Source organism: Oryza brachyantha, chromosome 7, assembly GCF_000231095.2.
Source record: "Oryza brachyantha chromosome 7, ObraRS2, whole genome shotgun sequence".
In the NCBI taxonomy this organism is placed as follows: Eukaryota; Viridiplantae; Streptophyta; class Magnoliopsida; order Poales; family Poaceae; genus Oryza; species Oryza brachyantha.
In genome coordinates this window covers 16,007,702-16,029,521 of record NC_023169.2, presented here as the reverse complement: position 1 = coordinate 16,029,521, position 21,820 = coordinate 16,007,702, and the positions used below count along the sequence as shown (strand labels likewise).

General features: G+C 39.1%; 2 protein-coding genes and 2 non-coding genes across 6 annotated transcripts; 2 read left to right on the top strand and 2 right to left on the bottom strand.

Moving 5' to 3' along the window:
* The first annotated feature begins 14 nt into the window (after positions 1-14).
* On the top strand, positions 15-153 carry LOC121055080. The gene has a single exon (XR_005812298.1). It is a non-coding gene; the product is annotated as a small nucleolar RNA snoR135 (small nucleolar RNA).
* A 155-nt stretch (positions 154-308) lies between these two features.
* On the top strand, positions 309-450 carry LOC121055081. The gene has a single exon (XR_005812299.1). It is a non-coding gene; the product is annotated as a small nucleolar RNA snoR135 (small nucleolar RNA).
* A 941-nt stretch (positions 451-1,391) lies between these two features.
* Positions 1,392-5,820, bottom strand: LOC102704162 (PHD finger protein ALFIN-LIKE 9). The gene is made up of 5 exons (XM_040525685.1): positions 5,598-5,820; positions 5,418-5,450; positions 3,320-3,548; positions 2,332-2,458; positions 1,392-2,097 (listed from the first exon to the last, which is right to left on the bottom strand). The coding sequence occupies exons 1-5, from the start codon at positions 5,692-5,694 to the stop codon at positions 1,750-1,752; spliced, it is 834 nt and encodes a 277-aa protein (XP_040381619.1). The 5' UTR covers positions 5,695-5,820; the 3' UTR covers positions 1,392-1,749.
* A 1,768-nt stretch (positions 5,821-7,588) lies between these two features.
* Positions 7,589-13,628, bottom strand: LOC102703883 (alpha/beta hydrolase domain-containing protein WAV2). 3 transcript variants are annotated; one of them, XM_040526395.1, is made up of 8 exons: positions 13,226-13,623; positions 11,516-11,551; positions 11,335-11,413; positions 11,165-11,219; positions 10,967-11,083; positions 9,763-9,927; positions 9,149-9,404; positions 7,589-8,216 (listed from the first exon to the last, which is right to left on the bottom strand). In XM_040526395.1, exons 1-8 carry the CDS (start codon positions 13,461-13,463, stop codon positions 8,173-8,175), a joined length of 990 nt encoding a protein of 329 aa, XP_040382329.1. In that variant the 5' UTR covers positions 13,464-13,623; the 3' UTR covers positions 7,589-8,172. The 3 variants fall into 3 exon arrangements, with proteins under 3 accessions (XP_040382329.1, XP_015694812.2, XP_040382327.1); XM_015839326.2 differs by having other exon boundaries at positions 7,594-8,331; positions 13,226-13,624; XM_040526393.1 differs by lacking the exon at positions 7,589-8,216 and adding an exon at positions 8,897-9,010 and having other exon boundaries at positions 13,226-13,628.
* Positions 13,629-21,820: the final 8,192 nt, after the last annotated feature.

The window sequence follows — 21,820 nt, the reverse complement described above, 5'->3', positions numbered from 1 at the left end:
TATGTATTCTTTGACATGCAGGATAGTGTGTATCGGCTTAACGCTTTTTTGTGCGTCTTGTGCCGAAAGTGTTTCCTGCTATACTGATCTGGGGAAAGTGGGCAGTTGGGTTAAGCTTTTGTGCTTTCTTCAACAATCATTTTCCTCCCATTTATCCTTTTACATGTTTTCATATCATGCCATTATGTCTATTATCATGGTCTTAAAATTTCATTCTTATTTATTCATCATTTTGTTTCTGTAGCTTTTATGCAGTGATAGTTTATAGATAGCATTACACAAATCATGTTTCTCTTTTGTCTAGATACCCTGCAGGATAGTGTGTATCGGCCTAATGCATTACTCTGTGCATTTCTGCCGAAAGTGTTTCCTGCTATATCGATCAGAGGAAAGTGGGCAGTTGGGTTAATCATATTCATGTTTTCTCCAACAATCATTTTCCTGCCATTGAATACGAAATAGTTTTCATCATAGTTTTTATGCGCACTTACCATGATTGTTTTATAAACTTTGGTTGCCAAGGACTCATGTTGTACGCAGGTAGTGTAAATGGAGCTGCATTTGCAATTTCATTGTACATGCTGCCTACACTTGCCTGCTAAAACAGTTTACTGAAAAATGGGCAGTTGAGTTCGGCCAATTTATACATGGTTTCCTCAATCATTTTTCCCACATGTTGTCAACATTGTTGCGTTTTTGCTCCCTTGTTGCGTCTCCTTTTTATTTCTTCTAAACAGCAGGATTTTTGTATCGGCAGCTTGCTTCGATATGTGCTTTGCTACCGAGCGGTCCTGCTAAAATTATCACGGTGGATGGAAATTCTATTGCTCTCAACGTTTACCGTGGTATGCAAAATTCATCCTCCGTATATAACCTAAAAATTTTGAACCTGGACTGTAAGCTATCCGACTGTTCCAAGTCCTGTTTGCCTTCCGCCCTAGCTGTACTCGTATTTCTGTTTTGTTCTGTTTCCACCGCTTTGAACTTTCGTGTTCCAAAGTTTTTGAGTTATGTAGCCATCGTTTATGTTTTCGTCGGAGGCTTAATGATTCTTGCTCATTTCCAATGAATAACAGATGAGAGATTGACACGGAGTATCTTATTTCATTTTGAATAACGAATATAAAGATGACTGAAATTTGTAAGGAGGTTTTTTCTGCTGTTATAGTATCCCGTCTCTGCTCATCATCCTTGTGACAATAATGATTACCAATTTGTAACTATTTGCAGACGTTGGCCGCCTTTTTTGTGGTAATTATAATATGGAAGTTAAGAGAATGATAACAGGAAGTTAAGTGATCTAAACAAATGTTATTTATGGTAACATTATTGGAAAATTCTTAGTGATACAACTTCCAAAAAATGTGAAAACGTCAGATCGTTCATTCTTTGTTCTCTAACAAAATGCATTTCGCTGTAGCCCTTAAAATGAACAGAGCGTACTCCCGGGACGCAATGAGCGATAAATACTACGAAGGCCAAATTGTCCAGATATCTCTTTCCGGTTGCCCAGCTAAATACAAGCATCTACTACTTAAACAACAACATTAATCGAGTTAGAAGTACACCAGATAAGCAGACTAGCCCCCCGCTAAGGGCAGCAAAACTGCATGCCTAACAAGTTAAAAACGCCCTTAACAACAGCACCCACAGGCGATTACAAAAGTTAAAACAATCCTCATTTAAGTAGCAGTAACATCCACTGCAAATAAGAATAGCCGCTGCCCTACACCAACCAACCACGCGGCCTTAGGACGGGCGCGCGCGCTTGCCGTTGCCGCTGCCGGCGCCGGCGCCGCCGTTGCTGCCGCTGCAGGAGGGGCACTTGTACTGCTTGATGTGCTCCGCCTTGGCCGGGGTGATCTTGACGCACTTGCCGTGGAACCACTTCTCGCAGATGTCGCAGCAGATCCAGAACTCGTCGGCGCCGTAGCTCTCCCCGCACGCGCCGCACAGCGTCTCGCCGTGCTCTTCCTCCCTGCCGCCGCCGCCGCCGGCGCCTTCTTCGTCGTCCGGACCGCCGTCCTCGTCGCGGAGGTCTTCGTTCTTCGCCTGAGGCGGGGGCTTTGGCTGCTTCGCCCGAGCCTCAGATGACTTCTGCTTCCAGAACGAATGGCACAAGGGGTTAAGCGAAAATGCAGTGCAGTTTATGCAGGTTAAAACAAGATTAAACATATGTGAGAAGGATCGATTTGGTTAGGGAAAAACAACGAACGATTGGGACTGAAGGAAATGACAAACTGCTGAGCTTTATGAAAAAAGTGTGTACTGTGGGAGATTGTTTATACAAGCTAAGCTAAGAGATGATGTCTTAAGGAGAATTAGCCATACCGTTTTATTGTTGGATTTGGATTTACTATTGCTGTGGTTATTAGCACCTGGTGGCTTGGATTTACTCTTCCCACTAACAACGTCAAAAATGGTGGGAAGATCATTAATCATACTAAACAGGCGCTTCCTGCGAGAGTGTCAGAAACAAGCAGGTCAAAAGCAGAAAATATTCAAGAACATTATTTCTCATTATGTCATGAACGCAAGCGATAAACATAAACCACTTAATCATGTGCACAGTTCCAAATCTGAAGATTACATACTAGAAACGTTTATTGAACTTTAACGTGGATACGGACCAAGCAGAACAGCTAGCTCTTACAGTTAACCCTAGATCTTGTGAAACACAACCAAGTTAAAGAATTGGAATTAAGCAATCCATAGTTCCATACTTTCGCAAGTACCACTGTAGCATGTTAAAATGTTAGTAAGATTCCTCTGTCTGTAATATATAACTTTTTTACTCTAAACTTATGCCGACCCACTCTTTTTATGAGCCAAATGATTCGCAGAAAATGGACACCTATCCATTTTGGATTTTATTTAAGCACCACCTACTACAAGAATATTCACTTTCCTCCCTTAAGAGCAGGTACAATAGCAAATTATAAGCCAGCTATAAACATATTTAAAGGAGATAAGATGAGATAAGATTGGAGAGAGAAGAGTAGTGAGCTTTAATTTATAGCACGGACTCTACAGGGTGTGTATGACAGGTGGGGCATGACAGTATATGTTTTGTGGATACTTATTGTATGAATTGACTATTAGATTGACTACAGATGAATTGGAGAGTAGTTAGCTGTACTATTGAAATTGCTCTAATGCTATGATCCTAAAGCTGAGTCAATCTGTTCTGGCTTAAATACTGCATGTGTTGTAAAAGCAATATGCAGAGTAGGATCTAAACAAATCAAAAGCAAATGAAGCGCCATAACTAGGTAACAACAGAAGTATAGATCCCAGAAGGATGGAATAGGAAGTAAACCTGTCGTTTTTATCAAATCCAAACCGAGCACCGAAGTAAAATGCAACAGAAAGTAACCATGCGTCACTGTGCACTGCAACCATGGACAACCAATCTTTTTCCTGCATTCCATCCCGTGCAAAGTTAATGCCCAATGCTGGCTCTGGAAGCTCGGGTGGCACCTCTTCTGCAGGCAAATTTACTTCCCAATGCTCATTGGGAAACCCATAAAGGCACAAGTTTTCCTTTTCTGCAGAAAGGTAAACACTTGGTCATGTCTGGCTGGACAAATGCATGGTTAAGCTTATGAGTGCTCAAACATCTGTTCAGCAAACGTGTAACTCGAGAAAATGGATGGTCACTAGTCAGAATTTGAGTGTGACTGGAAATATGCATCTCATCTTGTTAGAATAAGGTCAACTCTACATGTTGCCCTCAAAGTATAATCAAATAAACCTTAGAGTCAATGTGTTCATCCTAACAACGGATGCAACATAGGAGAAAGGGATGGGCTTGTAAAATAATAATTTAGCCAAGGCACCCTTTGCTAGCAAGCCAAAATATATGAGAAGAGTATCAAGGTTAAGGTATTTGCTACAACTTACTATGGGAAAAGAAAACACGTAAGACCAAGCTGGTACAAGTGCTAGCTAAGGTAGAAAAGTGTAGCACATTCATAAAAAAAAGTGGAGCCCTTGCCAATGAATTCTTCTTCCATCCCTTCAAGGCATATATATATATATATATGAACTCAAAATATGCATTGAACCTTCATAAACTATCATTTCGCACACCATATTCATTAGGATAATGGACTCTTCAATATAAGATCCTAAAGCCTAACCAAAATCTCCATGCAGTGTTTCCACTAGCCGGTTCATGGACATTGGCCATTAAAGGAGCAAGTTGTTGTTTGATGTCATTCACCAAACAAATTCATTGCCAATCCACGAGGACAACTTTCATTATTTGGGAACGACTGAGGATCTTCACTGCACAATGCCCTCCCCTGGCCTCCTTCACGTTCCACAGTGAGGTGTTCAGAGCATTGATGAGTCTTACAGGCTTCAATGGAGCAAGCAGTACAGGACAGTGTGCAGAGAGTTGTGTGATGGTCTGATGGAAGAAAGAAGGAAAAAAAAAAGGAGACTGACACGAGGGTCCATGTTGTCAGAAACATAATATTTCAACAGAGGCTAAATTGAGGATTGGAGGGTGATGCTGCTGGTTATAGGATCAAATGTTGGGTCATTATCTAGGATCAAAATCAATCACACCACCATCCAGTGGTTCCCCACAGCCCCCAGCACCGCTCTTTGCTGTACGCAACAGTGTAAGCTGGTACCCATGTTTATCCAAGAACCATTGGGATCACAGCCCGCTGGTCACAACACAACTGTCACCGCCTTGCTGCTGTACTACAACACACCAAGCAGCACTGCATCGCAGCAAGGTTGACCTCCCCCTAGCCTGTGACATGTGCTCCCAAGAAGCCAGAAAACCGCATCACCCCAATTATTTGCCCCCACAAGAATCAAACCCCGCCTACCAAACGGGACCCCCCAATGCTGCTGTGCTGAAACCCAACAACCCAAACTCAAAATGTAGTAGCAGCCCCCACGGATGTGGCGCCTTCCAGGCCAGTGCTGCTACAATGCCCACTCCTCCCCTTCCCCTCTCCTCCACTGCCACTCTAGAAGCTTGTACTAGTCTACTGCTCTACTGCTACCTGCTGCTAGCTTCCATGAGTGTGAAGTGAAGTGGAGCGGTGATCTCGCTACTCGCTAGCTGGTTAGGTCAATCTGAGCCGTCCATTACTCACTAAACCCAAGGATTAGGATTAGGGCATGTGCTTCGAATTCTGACTTGTGAGCTTCACGTACGACGCGTATCTCGAATAATTACCGGACCACTCGCAGACGGGTGGCGCTCGTGACATTCAAATCGTCGGATTCAAATTAAATAAGTAAACCGAGATTTGCAGCAGAATTCTACTACGGTGCACAAATCAGCAGCTGGCTAAGAGGATTGGATTGGTGGAAGCAAACAATTTATTTCCTACAGAAATTTCGACGTGCATCTCAAAAAAAAAGGTTAGAAGCGGGAAAATTCCACTCACCCGGGTCGCATTGCCGGAAGAAATCCTCCACATCTGCAGCGAGGAAACCACACCAAACCAATCATCAAACCACGCGAGAGCGAACCACACGAGCATAAATGGCAGCGCGAAGAAGAAAAAAAAAATCGGGAACAGCCCGCATCTAGAGGAAGAAGAGAAAAAAAAAAAACTCCAACGTACCTGTGGTGAGCGCGCGGACGAGGCCGGCGCGGCGGCCCTTGAAGTCGCGGAAGACCTCCTCCACCGTGCGCGGGTTGTACTGCGCGCCGCCGTCCATTCTTCGCCGCCGCCGCCGTCGTCGTCGGAGGGGAGGGAGGGGATGGGTGGGTTGTGTGCGCCGCGTTTTATTGCGACATTATTAATTTTTTTTTTTCGTGGGAGGTAGTAGTGTCTTTTTGGAAGGGGAGGGGTTTAAAAGAGGAGAGGGGAGCGGACGCGAGGGGGAGTGAAGGCGAGTTAAGTGGTTGGATTGGAGAGGCGGGGCAGCGTGTCCGCGCCGCGGCCAACTTGGTGGGCCCCGGCCCATGGCGACGGCGAAGAAATTTTCTTCCTTCCTCGCCCACCTAGCCGCATTTTTTTCTCTTCTTTTTTCCTTCCTCTTTGCCGGAGCTTTTTTTTCTGGGCCGTGGGGCCCGTTTGTTAGCCCGACGTGGAGTCGTGGTGAAACGAAGTGGAGCTGAAACGAGGATTGGCTGCGCTCGCCTCCGAATGAGACGAGTGATTAGGGCATGTGCAAAGCTATTTATTTATTAACTAGCTGATCCCGTTAATCGTCACGTAAATAAATTTGATGATATAGAGAAAAGAGAGAAAATAAAAGAGAAAAAGTCGCTGTTATGCATGAAAATGGTTTATAGGATGACAACGGGTTTAATGTGGGTAGAGCAAATTACCCGCCCACCAACTCAAAGGTTGGGGGTAGAATTTTCTATCCATGCCCACGGGTAAAATCTAATACTCGTGCCCGTACCCATCAAGTGCCGGGTGGATATTGGGTACTCGTCTGTTACACCATTTCACATGTCAAAAGCACATCAAAATAATCATTTCAACATATATAACAAACTAAATATACTATTCATAATATAATATTACATCACACAAGAAAAGTTCAACAAGTACAACATATTGTTCATAATAAAATATTCTAACAAACACAACAAATTAATTATAGCAATAATAACAAACATAGCACATTATCTGACGTTCAGATTTAACCATTCAATATTGCATCACACGTGGAAACTTCAAAACATATGTCACATCAAAGTTTTTAGCTAAAAGATAATACATCACAAATATTATTACATGAATAACATAATAAGTTTTTAGCCAAAATTTAATATGTATGCTAATTTCGGGTACCCGACGGGTTACCCACGGGTGGGAAAAATACCCATACCCGTACCGTGTCGATTCGGGTCGGGTACGGGTACCATCCACGGGTAAAAAATCGTACCCGTACCCATCCCCTTCGGGTCGGATACTCGTACCTGAATTACCATCCCTAACGGCTTAGAGTCGACTGCTAGCATTTATTAAAGAAAATTTTGTTGTATGTGTGGATAAAAAGAAAAGTAGTGTAATAAAAATAATTTTGTTGTATTAATAAAGAAACTATACCTAACTTTATCATTGTACATATCATTATAAAATAATGTCTTGTTGCTGACATGGATTGGACAAGAATCCATAATATACTCTACCTTTGAACATACCTTTAGGATGCGATTAGTTTCATGCCTAATATTACATACCAGAAAACTATATTTATTTGATTTTTTTGAGAAAGGCTTCTTTTCTGGTTAACATTTTCTTTCTTTTTTTTCCCAGTTTTCGAATTTTATGTCTCGTAAGATTACTATTTTGTCAGGATTTTGTCTCTCTTTTTTTTAAAGAAAAGGTTCAAATTGTTCCACAACCCCCAGTACGTCGTCTCTCACTGAAAACACAAAGCAAGAGGAGTCGAACCCATGACGTCAAGTGATACTAAGGCCTTATGTAACCACTAGGCTACGGCCCTTTCGCATTATAGCATTTACAAATTAGGAATAGGTGACCGTAGCATCTTCCGGTTTTATGACCATCGATAGCATGGAAAACCAAAGAAAAATTCCCTTTAACGTAGATTTGACTTAGGAAAAATTGATCCACCCCTTTGTTTCATTTACTACATTTTTCTTATTTCTTATTTCTTGTCTTGGTTGAGGTACCGATGTTGCCCTAACTGTAGCACGATAACCACAGTTACCGCATAAAACGATAAATTAATATTTTAACATTTTTATTCACAAATTATTTTTCATTTACAAATATGTTATTTATTTTTTTCTAAATAACCTAAACAATAACCCCCATTTCCTAAGAGCTCGCTTTGCATATTACAAGGAAAACCATATTTTTTTGTTGATATTGCGTCATTTAACAGGCTAAAGAAGCAATAAACCTACATCTATAACACCGATACTCAAAATCACATATTAAAAAATAATCAAAAACACAAAATCAAATGGTTGAACCGGAGCTTAAACCTATTACATTGTTATACACCAAGGCCAGTTTCTGACATATGGTAATGCCAGCTACGGTACATTTCTAAGGAAGATGAATAAAGCCACATCGCACATTGAATCAAGGAAAACAATCATCAGTTCAAGGCCAGATATTCTCAGAAATGTATATATAGCTCCAGAGACAAATGTAGCGCTGTAGAAGCAAAGGTAGGATGGTGAATTGGTGAGCAACCTCAAGTTATTCACAACTTCGTCTTCTTCAGGTCGAATGGAGGAGAATAATTGCCTGAATTCATTGTTTGCAGTGAACTTCAGTTCATCAGGATTTAAACTGCATCACATCAGAAAACTGGAGCTTCGGAAAAAAGAAGGCCGCTCCAGATGTAATGGTCATTCCTCAGCTTCATCCAGAAAGATTAAATTCATCAACACAAACTAAGAACATCCACAGCCAGCAGCATAAAAACACGTGATCCCAAGATTTGAAGGAAATGGGTTATGGGTAACATATTTGCTAGTGTTCTAGTCAAACATTAACACTGGTAAAACTGAACAGTGTGTGCAGATAGACAAAACATGAGCACAAACTATGACAACAAAACAGATCCCTACATGCATAGAAATAAGCTATTAACCTGATCATCACATAAAGATCCATTCAAGCAAACAAATACTAAACCCCTTCAGATGGGCACAGAGAATTGCCTATCCAATGAACAGGGCTTGAACAGCCGAATTTGAAGTGCAAGGCATAAAGCAGGGGAAATAAAAAGCAGACAACATAAAATAAACTATAGGTGGTTAGCATCCAAAAGAAGTGCATTCGATTTAGGCCACGTTCGGCAGCCCAGAGAAGTTATCTTAACCCCCTTGTTTTCCGTACGCACACTTCCCGAACTGCTAAACGGTATATTTTTTGCAAAAATTTTCTATAGTAAAATTGTTTTTAAAAATCATATTAACCTATTTTATATTTTTTTAATATTTAATATTTAATAATTAGTTAATTATGTACTAATTTATTACTACGTTTTCCGCGCCGGGTAACTAACCCACTCCCCCTCTCCAGCCGAACGCAGCCTAAGTAGAAAAGGGACATCTGTCAGCATCTGAAAAGTCTAATGCAGTAAACACAATAGGGAACTTCAGAATAAACTGATCCCTGTCTAAAAAGCAATAGGATAACATGATAACAGAATAAACAAGATAGGAGATTACCATTATCAGCAATTTCACTTTTGCAGCTAGCATCACAACTCTGTACTTCTGGAGCATATTGGTCCAGAAACAATTGGATTGTCCTCCAGTAACGGTCTCCTCCAGAAACCCAGGTATCCATATGCATGCCACTGAGAAAATCAACAAATCTACAATTCCTGTTATGCTCAGAAGCTTTATCATATAGCAACCTCATGTGTGAAGGGGGAACTAATTCATCTTGCAATCCAGAGAGGAAAAGAATGGGTTGTTTAACCTACGAAGAAAAGGTCAAGCAAGCATGAGAAAGGCACACATAAACTGATAACACACAGCATCAGGTCTCAGTAAAATAATCAAAAAGTGGAAGCAAAGTTTACAAAGATCTGAGGCCATATAGATATAATGATTCTAACTCTTATCGAAATATATATAGAGTAGCTGAAATACTGTAGCCAAGTAATATAGACAGGAGGTTAGAATATTTAGATCACATAAGAAATTGATATACATCATACTCTCAAGATTTGGAACCTACAATCTGATTCTCTAAAGTAAAAAAGAAGAAAGAGATAGTGGTAACCAAAATATGAAAACAATAGATCTGGATGTTGATATAACCACTCATAGCTCACCTCTGCAATGATATCAAGTGTACTCCATGGGGACCGGACAACACAGTTCAGAAGTTTTGGACCTTTTGAAGAACTGCCACCTATGAACCATCGTAAGAAGGGTAGCATGATACCAGCCATATCCAATATGGATGTAAATGTGTTTTCCAGTATTAGAGCAGACACCTGCAACATATGGCAACACATATAATGACTTTTACTCGATTTCAAAAGTCAAATTTTAATGCACTTTCAAGATGTTCAGATTTAATTCAAGAAGGTCTCTCATCCAACCACTGAAATAGAATTAGGAATTGTTTTGACGTATCCTAGTTACCAAGTTGTACCCAGTCTAAGTTTTAGCGGCGGATGGATCTAGGAGATACTTTTCCATGATGTGAGGTTCTATCCCAGGCTGTCTTACAACACATTCTGCTTAACATTGTTAAACATGCATGCCATCATATGATGTACAGAATTTTAGTCAAGACTGTGCATTGCTGTCGGACACTAGAGCTGGCTGCTAGCACTTGAAAAGAAGGCCATTTTTAGAACAGCTGGAAAAGATTGTATCAAGTAGAAAACAGTTCATTGCCAGTGGGAACTTCCCAGTACTAATGAGAACTATAATATCTCTATCTTGTGGTCAAAGCATGTTATTCTTCATCACATAGATCAGTTCGCCTTTTTTCCCTTCGGTCCTTAATATTCACATCAAAAAAATTGTGATTTTAACTTAAAACATAGCAGATTGCACATAAAATTTTGGTTTTCTTTTGTGAAACTATGTTTGGAGAAGGTATCCTGAACTTCACCCTTCCAAAGAAAAATAAGTTCTTCAAATTTCTACAGGGAATAGGTATTTCAATATATGGGAATAATCCATCAAATTCAAAGTTTGCTGGTAGAGTAATGACCATGGTTAAATGTCATTTCATGTTTTCCATTTTTTGCAATACTAAGCCCGATACTTAACACCCATGCCTGATGTCGAGTTCGATGGATTATCGAGACAAGTTACAGATGCCTTAATTAAATCCTCATAACTACTCATATAATGTGGCATAGCAGGCTATCATTCCATTTAAGTCTGTTCTGGCTGCATAAATCACCATACCATATTAAAAGTAAACTAGTGCTATCCATCCAACAGCAAAGAGAATAGAGGAACATCTCTAACTTTTATGCACAAACATGAGTAAACAAGTTTTCCTATTATTTGTACCTTGCCAGGATTGTTTTTTGCAAGCACTGCTCCAACAGCACCTCCTAACGATCTCCCAAAAACAACTATTCTGGTTGTGTCAATGTCCTTCCTTTGAAGGAGATGATCAAGTGCAGCCTATTAAAAAAAGAGCAGCGAGTAAGAAAATAGACAAAACCAGAAAAGTAAGCATAAAACCAATTGACGGAATCAGCAAACCTGTGCATCATCTGTGATGCCCTTCTGAGAAGGAGAACCATCACTCTCACCATACCTACAAATAGTAATACAATTCAAGATTCAGATGCATTAATAAATGGAAGAACCATGTTTCGACTCAACATATGGAGAGAGACAACAGAAATAGTTAATGCTGTTGAGAAACATACCCTCTGTAAGAAAGCATAAACACATTGCACTGTAGCCGTTGCATCATCAGTCGAACAAAGTCCAAACGATGTGCAATATCTATTTGGAGTAAAGGTATTCAAAAGAGTATATCCATTGTATATAAGCCTGTAAAAAACAAGGTATAATTTTCAATGTCGATGTAGAAAAACTTCAGGATACTGCCAGCATTTTCTTGGAAGAACAGAATAGTTGGACCTGCATCAGAACACAACACATAAGAAATGAATAAAATGATGTGGAACTTGTGTAGTACTGAAGAATGAGCAGAATAGTGGGTAAGCACATGGAAGTTATACAAAGCATCAGGTTCAGTTCATGTTATCGTAGTAATACTGTATATTGGGGAGGACGGTTGCACAGGGTAGACAAAACAAATTATGCAAATGCTCTCATAAAGGTTGAAATTCTTTCAACCTTGTATAATTAAGCATCACGAAATTTAATTAGAAACAAAGAGCATAATCAATTCTCTTCTAACCTAACATAAAAACTTAAAACACCAGGACATGATGCGGTGAACTAACAAAATAGAAGAACATGAACTGCATGACTCATTTGATGGGCATACAGTATTAGCTGGTTCATGGTGAGCATGTAACAGTATAATCTACTAGATAACACTAGTTAGATGACAGTCATGCCTCTAGATAGGTAGAATTGAGAGCTTGAATATTTATAACAAGCATGTGCAAACATTAATTTAAAGCTAGCTATTTTGGCTGTGGGTGTGGGCCTAAGGAGTCAACAACTGAGGTCAGCTGATCAGGAGAAGATAGTTCAGTAGCGTGGCGTGGCACCAAGAGCCAAGGGTGATGATGTGTATTTTGGATGTACATGTAGCATTTTCCATATTGTTCTCATCCACAAAATACCACCAATATATTGTCCCACCTCAGTCTTCTTCAATCAACTCAGCTCACATGAACAGTTTTGGTAGCCATGCATGCCGTTATCTATCATTCGAAAGTTTATAATGGCTTAATGAGCATGTTTTCTAAACTACATGTCTTCCAGAAATTAAGTTCATAAACTAAACCTTATGGTGCAATGGATTGGCTACGACAAGGAAACAACAAAGCACTACCAATTCTAAAGCATTAACTCTTCAGAATATGAAAGTTTAAACATGTCGTATATTGAACATTTGTGGGGCTTGCCCACTAAGGCATGAAACCTGATAGAACAATAGAGAAATCCTAATACTAACTACTAAGCACCAACGCATGGCATCACATAAACAAAGAGCATCAACTACAAAATCCCCATAAAACTGGAACCTGTTAACTCAATTTCCACTGTCACGTTATAATTTCAGTTAATCAGTTCATACACAGTTAATTCCCAGTCATCCATAATATAATTTCAGTCAATCAGTTCATACAAAGGAACAAGCTCATAAGCAGGACAAATTCAGTCAATCAGTTTATACAAAGGAACAAGCTCATAAACAGGACAAGAGAGAACCATGTAACCAAACGAAAAGGCCCTACCAATTGACTAAAGAAAACTTTATGCAAACGAATAAACCCTAGAAATTGACTACAGAAAACTTTACGGGATGGGAAGTAACTAAACCATCTTGCTACTAAATCCATCACCATTAAGCGGTTTCTTCTAGTGAGACCCCGACTCCTCAATTATACCGAGATCCACCAATCCAATTCTCCGTCGAGAAGCTAAGAGATGATGCGGCACTGCTACATCTAGGCTCTAGCCACGCAAATCGGATCAAAACGAGGCCTTCCAACCAAGCTCTCACAGAGATCCACCAACCGAGGGATAGCACTGTACATGGGGAGGAAAGGAAGCCAACGAGGCAGAGGAGGAGAGGGTAAGCATCCGAGAACAGGGAGAGGGGCACGGGCTTGCCTCGGCAGGTGGGCGAGTGGCGGATGAACCAGGAGTGGAGGCGCACGCCGTCGGCGGCGCGGAGCCAGACGTTCTCGTAGAGGAGGCGGAGGCGGTCGGGGGTGATGGGGTACGCCCGCGCGACCCCCGGTAGCACGGGCACGTAGACGAGCCGCTCCTGCAGCGCCACGAGCGCCGCGAGGCCCACCACCGCGATGCCCCCCGCGCCGTAGCACAGCACCTTCAGCAGCCCCACCATCCCCGCCGCCGCAGTGCCGCACGCTCGCTCGCCGGCCGGTGGGATGCGATTCCGTCGGGCAGGTGGTGGGCGCGGCGGCGGCGAGAGATGCTTGATGCTGCTGCTCCGAGTTCCGGCTCGTCGTGTCGTCGGGTCCAGATGTACCGGGTCGGGTTCGAACTAGAGTTCGCGTCCGTGTGGTCCGCTTTGTGTATAGTTTGGCGAAGGGTTTGCTATAAATCATCCCCGAGTGTTTTATCCTTAAAATCACGCAAACATAAATGCAACATAATTATAATATAATTATTGGTGACGCACGTAGAGATAGTCTAGGTAGACCAATAACTACCTCAAAATTGATCTATTAGGATTCCTGGCGTTGGCTTATCCCAACGACTTTGTGAGGAAGGCTAACGACGAGAGAGCAGGAGGGCAAAAGTTAGGGTTAGCTGGGTGCTCGACACGGCCGCACGCATGAGGCAACACGTTTCTTCTCTTTGCTCTCACCTCTTTGTGCTCGTTCTCATCCTTGCAACGACGTCAAGCGCTTGCGCTGGTCCCTGTCGGCTTCGTCACGCCGATACCCTAACACTACGCTCGTTGCCTAAAGCGACGTCGTGCTCATGTGGTCATACACCCCTGGTCCCTATCGGTCAATTCAGCCAACTCGTGGTTTGTGAATTGTTGCGGTGGTTGGTGGAAAAAGTGTGATAAATTGACTATAAATGATTGAAAGTGAATACATCACAGCTATCTTAAATTGGGATTGAGTTAATTATGAAGAAGAGTGAGGATATTGCATCACTCTTATGAAACCATAAAACTAAAGTAAAGAAAAAGAATGTAGTTTATTTTTCAAATCCGCTTATCAATTTCCTGGCCATAAATATGGTCGTGTTCGGCACCCCAACAAGATATCTAAACCCCCTCTTTTTTTCGCACGCATGCTTTTCAAACGGTTAAATGGTGTTTTTTTACAAATTTTCTATAGAAAATTTGTTTTGAATAATCATATTAATATATTTATATTTTTTAATAATTAATAATTAATTAATCATATCCTAATCTATTACTATGTTTTCCGTGTCGGATAACTCACCCACGTCTCCTGCCACGAACGCGGCCTATATATGATAGTTTGGTTTCATAAGCACACTTTAAATTTAGGAGCTAAATCAGTCGATTATTGATGCTAGTATTCTATTGTTGCTTAGTTTTGTATGATTGTATAGTCATATATATATATATATATATATATATATATATATATATATATATATATATATATGTGAGATCTGCGATGTTTGAAATTCTTATTACATAAAATCCAGGCTAGGTCACCGGTAAAAGTGGAATTATAATATAATGTTGGGGCTATTGCATAATTGATATTATTTTAAAAGCTAACTATAAATTTAACTTTATTTTTTCACTTTACTTTACGAATTTGACCCCAGTTTTTAAATTCGAAGCGTCTGACCCGTTAGTGTTCCATGAGTACTAAGGTAAAAAAAGAAAAATACACGTGAAAAGACAAAAGTACCCTCATCAAACCCTATCTCTCCCTGTACACAGCACACAGCACAGAGAGGAGGGAGCTCTCAGCGGCGGCGCACGGCTACGGCTACAGGCGGCGGCGGCCACAGGTGGCGGCGCGCGTCAGGAACGCGGCGGTGGCCGCGGGCGGCGGCGCACAGCGGGGAGGCGGCTGCGCACGGCTGCAGCTGCCACTGCAGGCGGCGGCGCGCGTCAGGGAGGCGGCGGCGGCTGCAGGTGGCGGCACGCGTCAGGAAGGCAGCGGCGGCCGCGGGCGGCGGGGCACAGCGGGGAGGAGGCGGCGGCGGCGCACGGCTGCGGCTGCAGGCGGCGACGGCCTCGGGTGGCGGCGCGCGTCGGGGAGGCGGCGGCGCACGGTGGCGGCTGCAGGCGGCGACGGCCACGGGCTGCGGCACGCGTCGGGGAGGCAGTGGCGCGCGGGTGCGGTCTTCCTCCGTGTCGTCTACTGCCGGTCTCCATGCTCGTCGTCCTCCGATCACCACCTATCTCGTCGTTGCGCTCTCCCTCGTGGTCCTCAGCTTGCTCGTCTCCCTCGTCCTTGCATCGGCTATGGGGGGCTCCTACATGCTCCCGATGAAGCATCATCGCCCTCTGAGTTGGCGAGAGGAAGGTGTTCGTTTTTTCTACTGAGCATTCTTGATGTGGTTCTCAACTGTTCTTGGATAGCAGTTTGCAATGCTTGTATATAGATTTTAATCTTCATTTTGTAAGGGAGCTTTGATTTGTTTGCTGTAGTATATATGATCATTTGAGAGAATTTTTCCACTGTGATCATTTAAAGCTGCTTTAGAGGGAAAAAAAGAAAAGAAAAAATCACGCACGCCCACACACAGTATGGGTGCATGTGAAATATTTTATAAGTTATTAATTTTTGTTTCATGTTGTACATATTATTTATAAAGCTTAGATATACTTATAATGAAATTTCCTTGTCAAATATAGTTTTTTTTAAAACACAGATATATATAACTAGTTACAATTAAATTATTTCTTACAAGGGTGTATAAAATTTGGCCAAATATACAATAAACATTTATAAAATATGGTCAAATATGTAAGGGTAGAAACGTCCATTTATGTCTTATTTAACACCGTTATCCTCACTTAAAGACTAGGGTCAGCTGATCGCTTCAATTTTGAAAACCGGAGTCAAATCTGCAAAGTAAAAAAAATAAGATCAAATGTGTAGTTAGCTTTCAAAGTAGGGTCAGTTATGCAATAGGCCCTATAGTTTTATATCCATTTTATAACGCTAGAATTTCTATCATTGTTTAGATTTATATGTATGCTAATAAATTTAGACATATATATCAATATTATACATTGATTAATAAAAAATTATAGGTATAGCTAATAATTTTTATAATATAAAATAGAGAAAGTATTATGTAACTATAATGTAACTAGCATACAATTGTAATATAACTATCATTAAACTATGTGTTATTTATAGTGTATGTATATACTAGTTATATTTGTAACTATATACTAGTTAAATTGTAGTTACACTATAATTATACTAGAGTTATGTGTTACATTCATATGTTTTACGAAAAAAATCACTTAAGTTATATATAGCCACTCCGGTTATAAATATAATTAGTGTACTCTGTTATTACATTATAACTAACATAAGCAGGTTCCATATTATAAGATTATCTGTTTTTATCTTCATATTATAAGATTATCTATTTTTATCTAAATTTATCCGTATATCAATATATATATTTATATATATATCACGCGTATGAATCTATTGAAGATTAAAAAAAATCTAAAATAGAGGGATACGTAGCTGAGCAGGTTAGCTGCCTGGTTGTGTGTGCCTACCTGGCCGAGGTCACTGGTTCGACCCCCGTATCACGCGCATGCCGCACAATTTTCAAAAAAAACATCTATGAATCTTTAGACACCTAAATAAAACATTAAATATAGGTGAAATAAAAAATTAATTACATAGTTATATCAGTCTTTTGAGTCTAATTAGCCATAAGTACTACAGCAACACACATACGCGCTAATGTCGGCTTTATCCGTATATCAATGAGTCTTTTGAGCCTAATTAGCCATAAGTACTACAGCAACACATATACGCGCTAATGTCGGCTAGGTTATTTATGTCCGAAAATCCCTTTCGATATTATCTGTTTTTATCTAAATTTATCCGTATATCAATATATATTTTTTTATATATATCACGCGTATGAATCTATTGAAGATTTATAAAAATCTAAAATAGAGGGATACGTAGCTGAGCAGGTTAGCTGGCCTGGTTATGTGTGCCTACCTGGCCGAGGTTCACTGGTTCGACCCCCATATCACGCGCATGCCAAACAATTTTCAAAAAAAACATCTATGGAATTTTGGATACCTAAATAGAACATTAAATAACACACATACGCTAATGATGGCTTAATTAGGATTTAAGCACAAAAGATTCGTCTCGCGGTTTCTAGGTGAGCCATGAAATTCAACGTTTGATGTGACACCCAAAATTTTTATTTCCTCAACTAAACACCCTCTATATTTATATTCTGAATTTTTGAAGTCTAAATTTCTTAGCAATTACGGCTGCAAAATACCAATGTGCAAGCTATATTTATATTCTGAATTTTTGAAGTAATGTGCAAGCTGCAAAATTATCACCCTCATCTTTTTGCTTATGCTTATAAGCGAAAATTTAAATTTTCAATCTTAAATTTAAAGTTGAGTTTTTCACCGGAGTTTATTTTTCAATCTTGACTACTAGATCGCTAAAAATACACATATATAAATTTTATTCCTAAATTATTTTTCGTTTACGAACATATCGCTTGCAATCATTGTTGACTTCTTTTCAGACTTTTCTGGTGCGGTGTCTATCTTTTGATCATTAATTTCCCTTGTTACATATATTTATGAGCGAGTAGTCAGAAGTGTTGTAAGCGTACTTTTAATTGCACGTTTTTAGAGTAAAATTCACGAGAAATTGCACTAATAGATTATAAAGTTTCAATCTTCAGATATGTTGTTGCCACATAAAAGTCAATATATAAGGTTGACGATGGAAACTTCAACCATAAAAGATCGATTAAAAAGGAACTTCTTAGTGGTTTAAAATAGTATTGTAAGGCCTCTTAGGTCAGTACTTTTTATATTTCCTACTGTCTCGCGCATTTCAATCTGCAACTTTTCTGAAGAGTAGAATTCATATCCGAAGGGAAACAAATATACATAGGGAAAATGTAATTGCATTTTTATTTATTTTTTTGCAAAACATGTTACAAACTAACTGGACAAAGTGGAATTTACTTCATCCAAAATAAGTTTACTTTTTAGTTTTTATATAATATTTGACTTTTCGTCTTATTTAAAAAAATTTATGATCAATATTTTTATTTTTATTAAATGATAAAATATGAAGAGTATTTTACGCGTGACTATTTTTTTAAGCTTATATATATATAAGCTTAAAAGACAGATAGTCAACTGTTGGACATAGAAACTAAAAATTAATTTTTTAAGGACGAAAGTGATATATATTGAGATTAACGAAGAAGCACTTGTATCAAGTCGACTTGAACATAGTTGGGTACATTATATCGCAAAGAGCCTAATCAGCTGTGCTATGACCAATCCGCAATTACAAGTGCTGTTTGAAAAAAGGACGTGTATTGGACGTGCGCGTTGACTAGTAATAAACAAAAAGAATTATAAAAATATCATTATAATTTTGCTAAATTAGAGATATGATATCCCGACTCATGTGTCATTGAGTCGTGTGTGTCTCACATATCTACTGATATGCTAATTAATGATATATCTTTAACTTTACAAAATTATAATGATATGGCTATAAGTTTCCGTGAAATAAAATAACCATGATACATCAGGATTTAGACCAAGCGTGCTTGCATTATAGCTCTTTATTTTTAATCATTTACACTACTCTTCAATGAACTTGTACTTTAGCACCGAATCGATGTTGAGTGGAAAGGTAGTTGCTAAATCGAACTCTTAACTCAAATGATAATAAACTACATAGATCCTTTTTTTTTTCAATGAAGTATCTGGCAAGATGTAGCGTGATAGACATAACAGAGGACAAATCATTCTGGAAAAGGATACCGAGATTAATTAAGGAAGCAAAGCTTTTGGCCCCTTGTGCACATGGCAAAAAGAAAGCAAAAGGAAAGTTCTTCCTTTTGTGCTTTCATGTTGGTATCATAGGCATGTTTAAGAGAGTTTCTCTTAACTTTTGAGAAACCAAAAATTGTTCTAAACGTTTCATAACTTCTAAGATATGTAGTTACAAATTCTAAAAAATAAACCAAGAAACTAGAAACTAGAGAGGTTGTGTTTCAGAGCTTTTCAAATTTTCAGAATCTGGCTATCACTAAAGTTCTTCAAACATGCCCATAGAACCGTTGGCTAGCCTAGGTCGTTGGCACTTGCTAATCAACATAACATGGTTGTCAAGGACCAAAAACATTATCAACTCTGTTCATATGATGGAGCGAAGAAGTTTTTGTTGTGCTGTAACGTAGATATAAACGGTTTTTAGTTGTTGTCGTCCAATCGGTAATTCAAATAAAATGAGGCTCCTTTCATTAAAAACGAAAACAAAAATCAAGGTACATTATAAAACATCAAATTCTATTAATTGAAATTTGAAAGGCTTTAATGCTCAGCTGTTGAGATATTTATGTTTTTCTACCTACTCTAAGATATCTACTGGAACTGGTAAATACTATCATCACCATAATAGACGATAGAATGACACACAATCTCTATAATCCTTTATAACGATAGTTCTATGACTTATATTACAAAACATAAGACTATTTATATGTGTGTTGATAGTAATGCCATTGCAAAGAAACATCATGACGCCAAATATATTGTTGCACCAATATTAGAGTTGATGTATCAGAGGTAATTTTTCCTTTACATTTTTTCTTAGAAATACAGATGGATCGGCTAAGGCCGTGCTCGGCTTAAGTTTTCCTATCCAACACATATGATTAATTAAGTATTAAAAAATTTAAAATAGATTAATATGTTTTTAAAGCAACTTTTCTATAGAAATTTTTTTAAAAAATATATTGTTTAATAGTTTAGCAAACGTGTACGTGAAAAACTAGAAAATCCGGATTAGCAAAGGAGAGAAACAATACGGACAGAATCACAGAATGCACCTCCACCTGACAATCCTGTCTAGAAAGGCACTTAGCTATGTGGCAGCAACACAATGAGGTGTTGGGAGCTCTCGTAATGAAACCAAAACTCATGACCGTTTTGTCATCTTGGGTGAGATCAGCCAGATATTTTAACTATCTTGAAGTATCCTCTTCCGTAGAGACTATAATTCTTTTAGCCTAACATGAAAAATGGTACATGAGAATGATAGAGGCAAATGCAAAATAGGTAACTATTGATATCTTTGTAAATGTTAAGTTTAATACTGTAAATTTATATCAATTTTGTATTCCAGTTCTATTTGTATTTTAGAAATATACTAAACAGCGAAAGGAAGCTTGCTTGTGCAAAGTAGTTAAGGGTTTAGCTTTATAGTTAGCTTGGAATATAGTAAAATCAGTGTATACATAGGTATGGCTCTTTTGCTTAACTCACTGACCGCCAAGATACTCTAGCATTGTTCATGTTTTTCTAGGGGTTATTTGATTAGTGATCATGTGCATGTCGTATTACGCCTCCTCATGCCTTCCATCTCCCATAGGGATCATTGCTATTAACATTGAAGGGACATATCATTCCTCTAATTTTGTGTCATGGAGAGAATGAGAGAGCAACCATGTGCATCTCGGCACAATCCCCTTTCAGCTCTCACCTCTCCACGCCTCTTCTCTTCTTTAGCTCATATGTTTCTATTATTCCGTCTTCGTATCTTCTTTTCTAACTTGAGCTTTGTTGAGTTGCACCAACGTTGACTCTTTCTTGACCTCTTGCCTTAGGCGTGAACCATCCTTGACGATGTTTTGTTTGGCCTTGTTCAAGTAGTAAGCTTGTCTTGGTTGACCTTGGTATAACGTGTAAATATATGTATCGTTTTCTGAGCATTTATAAGGAGTGCACGTATATGTCGACGTGTAAGTATATGTATCGTCCTCTGTACTTCTAAAATACAAAAAGAACAACCAACCAAATTAGAACCCTTGTCAATATTTAAGGGGTAGTTGAATATTCGACGCAAGGGTTTTCTTACGAGAAATGATTGGTCTAATTCAAGAAACTCAGCCTAGCAACATTAAGCATATATTATTGCTACAGTATTTATATCTATTATTTTAGGAACCCATTATAAAATAGCACTCTAAGAAAAAAATGCTTTTACTACTTTATTTAACATGAGCCCACTTGAATCTCCACTCGCCTTAGAAAAATAGTGCAACATGTCCATGGTCATCATCTTATCTTATCACATATGCTTATGCTTATAAGCTAAAATTTAATTTTTCAACCTTAAATTTAGATTTAATTTTAGGGGTTTTTTTACTAAAATTTGTTTTTCTGTTTTGACTTTTGGATAGCTAAGAATACGTATATAAAATTTTATTTATAAATTATTTTTACTTACAGATATATCATTTGATATTTTCATGAAAAAAACCAAGGACTCACCCCATGTCTACAATTTTAGACATGTCCATTCACCTCTATGACCCTTCCGAAAACACGATGATCATCTGATTCTTGGTGCATCTATCAATTTTATTCGAAGAGGTGACGTGTGAGCATGGAAAGAAATGCCAAACATTTTTCCTTTTTTTAAGTACTAGAACAATAAGGCAAAAAAAGAAACCCGAGAAGAAGTTAAATAG